The 3679-nt window shown below is 39.7% G+C and overlaps 1 protein-coding gene across 1 annotated transcript in view; it reads right to left on the bottom strand.

The window, feature by feature from the left end:
* Positions 1-136: 136 nt before the first annotated feature.
* Positions 137-3679, bottom strand: part of LOC116546245 (alpha-2-macroglobulin-like) — a 16486-nt gene continuing 12943 nt past the window's right edge. Inside the window, exons 12-13 of the mRNA XM_032272557.1 lie at positions 634-861; positions 137-392 (exon numbers count right to left, since the gene is read on the bottom strand). Coding sequence (XP_032128448.1) covers positions 192-392; positions 634-861 — 429 coding nt within the window. The 3' untranslated portion in view covers positions 137-191. The remainder of the gene's footprint in view (positions 393-633; positions 862-3679) is intronic.

Genomic DNA, 3679 nt, shown 5'->3' with positions numbered 1-3679 from the left:
AGCTATTAGGAAGTGAGAACTAAGCTATTAGGAAGTGGGAGCTAAGCAAATTCCTAAGAATGATACAATGGACTTTGGGGATTCAGGGGAAAGAGTGGGAGGGGTGAGGACTAAAAGGCTATAAATTAGGTATAGTGTATGCTGCTCTGGTGATGGGTGCACCAAAATCTCAGAAATCACCAATAAAGGATTTATTCATGTGACCAAATACCACCTATTCCCCCCAAAACCCATAGAAATAAAAGAAGAAGTGTTCCTGACGCTTCTGTGGTGTAAGGCTGAATAGGTCGGAATGGGGCAGCAATGCAGAGATGACGGAAATACTCACTGTCTCCCTGCTTCACAAGCAGTCCATGAGTCCCAGTGTAGACAATGCCTCCCTTTGCCATTAACTGCAAAAAAGGAAATAGAAAGAAATTGAATGTGCCAAACAGAGAACATGCTTCAGTCTCACTTCGATATACTTGTCTTATTGAGTCCCTGCTGGCAATAATTAGCCTCAAGAGAAGTCAAACTTTCAAAAGGAACATGGATAAGAAGTCGAAGTAATGACATCTAAAGAGCTTCATGATTACTTGCTCCTCAGAGAATTTCTGTCTGCAGAGAAGTCACCACAGTGACCTCCCTTCTCACCAAAGAATAGAAGGTGAACTTCTTCAGCCCCTGCAGGACGTCTCCTTTCAGAATATAATGTGCCTGGATTCTCTGAGTTTGGCCACAGGGTAGCTCATGAGGGATGGGCTCAAGGTGGACAAAGCTCTTGCTTGGGGAGAACACAAGGTAAGCAGTGTGATGTGCCTCTTCGTTTTCTTCTGACACCCACTGGTAGTTGTAACAGTGATGACGATCCTTGTATCTGACCTAATGAATTAGAAAAATTGTATTATTTTTAGATTATATGTCATAAAGATTAATGTTCTCACAAAATGATGTAAGTTTACTGTCCTACCTTAACTAGTAGCTAGAAATCTTTTGTTCCACAAAGAAAAGTGAGACAAGGGCCGCTTATTTCGTTTCTCTGCTTTAAATGCAGGCATGCTTTGTGACTTCACACTGCAGAGGCTCCTGGGATTGGGATTTATATTTCTAAAGAGCATAAAAGGAGGGACGCTTGGCTCTGATTAGCTTGCTGGAATTGGCTACAGCTCCAGGGTCTCTAACTGCACAGGTAAAGTAGCCAAACAAATTTCAAGGACAGGAAGGAAAATAATCTCTAGGAATGGAAGAACTGTGCTTTCAGAAAGCAGCTGCCTCTCTAATGATGGATTTCAACTGGGTATTATGAATAAATAAAATATTGTAACCTCAGGGGTTTGAGAAGACATCGGTAAAAGGCATTGGTTTAATTGTTGAGCTGGTGAATTAGCTGAAGTCTACCTCTCCTGGGCTATCTTAGGCTGATTGTGAGTGTTATTTTTTGAGACAGGGTTTTGCTCTGTCACCCATGCTGGAGTGCAGTGGCATGATCTTAGCTCAGTGCAACCTCTGCCTCCCGGGCTCAACTGATTCTCTCACTTAGCCTTCTGAGTTGCTGGGACTACAGCTGCGGGCCACCCCACTCAGCTAATTGTTTTGTATATTTTTTAGAGATGGGGTTTTACCATGTTGGTCAGGATGGTCTCGAACTCCTAGCCTCATGCAATCCACCCACCTCAGCCTCCCAAAATGCTGGGATTACAGGCATGAGCCACTGCGCCTGGGCTTGCTTATTATTTTTAATGCTTCCTGCAGTCTGGATTCTTATGCCTCCGAGGCCATATTGGGGTTATATTTTCAACTTTTCTCCCGATAGAAGTTATTCCTTAGCTCCTTTCCGGCTTCCTTTACATCCCCAGCTCCCAATACAGTAGTGAATCCTTGAGCAAAATATTTGTTCATGTCTTAATATACGTTTTAATAACAACACATATATGATCACAGGGAGCATGTAGAAATAAGGGAGCATGTAGAAATAATCATTTCATTGTCAAGACTAGCACAGTGCCTAGCATGTAGAAAGCATTCAAGACATTTTTTGAAATGAATAAACATTCAAATTTGAGTTTATTGGAGTTTATTAGAGGTGATTTTATGCCATCTATTAAAGCTAAATAAATAAAATATATTATTTATTTCTCTATAATAACAAGGACTCTAAAGAGGAAGGGCTTTTCCATTACCATGATTATGTAATTTATATAGAATATATATTGTATATTGATACCTCTATAGACATGCCTACAACTCTCTTGATGAATAGAGGACTTCATGCTATACTGAACAAATGTTATTGGTATGAACAGGTCATTGGAAGAAAATTAGAATAGCAAGACAAAATAAAGTCAGGCAATAATTTATGGGTTATATACTTTTAAAACTAAATGCTAATTATGTTAGAATTGGCTTTTACAGTAAAAGTATCTAATAGTTAAACGGGGCTTAGTAAGCGCTTCAACGTGTATTATTTCACTTAATCTTCACAACCACCCCAAGAGTTAGGTGTTAATGTTGCATTCATTTTACAGATAAGAAAATGAAACATAGAGGTTTTAGTGAATTCCTTAACATAGGGTTGAACCAGTATTTTTTAACCACTTTATCCTGATTCAGGTTCTGGAACTCACTTTTCAAAAAAACTGTTGTAAACACACACACACACACACACACACACACACACACACACACACGCGAGCCTGCTCGTGCGCACGCGCACTCACACAACATAAAATTATCATCTTCTTTATTTTTTTAGCGTACAGTTTGGTAGTGTTAAGTGTATCTATCGTGCAGCAGATCTCCAGAACTTTTCATCTTGTAAAACTAAACCTGAATACCAATTAGAGCAATTCCCATTTTTCTCTTTTCTCAGCCCTTGGCAACTACCATTTTGTTTTCCGTTTCTATGTCTTTGACCACTTTAGAAACCCCACGTAAGTGGAATCATATAGTATTTGTCTTTTTGTGAGTAGCTTATTTCGCTTACCATAATGTCCTCAAGGTTCATTCATGCTGTAGCATGTGACAGGATTTCCTTCCCTTCTCAAGCTGCATAATTTTCTGTTGTATGAATATATCACATTTTGTTTATTCATCCCTTGATGGACATTTGGGTAGCCTCAATCTCTCAGCTATTGTGAATGGTGCTGCTATAAACATTGGTGTGCAAAAATCTCTTTGAGATCCTACTTTCAATTCTTTTGAACATATGTCTAGAATTATGATTACTGGATCATACAGTAACTCTATCTTTTTTTTTTTTTTTTTTTTTTTGAGATGGAGTCTCACTCTGCTGCCCAGGCTGGAGTGCAGTGAGGTGATCTCAGCTCACTGCAATCTCTGCCTCCTGGGTTCAAGCAATTCTCCTGCCTCAGCCTCCTGTGTAGCTGGGATTTCAGGCATGCACCACCACATCCAGCTAATTTTTGTACTTTTAGTAGAGATGGGGTTTCACGTTGATCAGGCTGGCCTTGAACTCATGACCTCAAGATCTACTTGCCTCAACCTCCCAAAGTGCTGGGATTACAGGTGTGAGCCATCATGCCCAGCTGGCAACTCTATGTTTAAATTTTTTCAGGAACTACTATACTGATTTTCACAGTGGCTGCATCATTTTACATTATCACCAACACTGCTAGAGTCTAACCTGCACTTTTTTTTTTTTTCTTTTTTTTTTGAGACAGAGTCTTGCTCTATCACCAGG

Source organism: Sapajus apella, unplaced genomic scaffold (assembly GCF_009761245.1).
Source record: "Sapajus apella isolate SASKATOON/1434 unplaced genomic scaffold, GSC_monkey_1.0 scaffold717, whole genome shotgun sequence".
Classification (NCBI taxonomy): domain Eukaryota; kingdom Metazoa; phylum Chordata; class Mammalia; order Primates; family Cebidae; genus Sapajus; species Sapajus apella.
The sequence above is the reverse complement of the archived record's forward strand: the minus strand, read 5'-3'. Positions and strand labels throughout refer to the sequence as shown.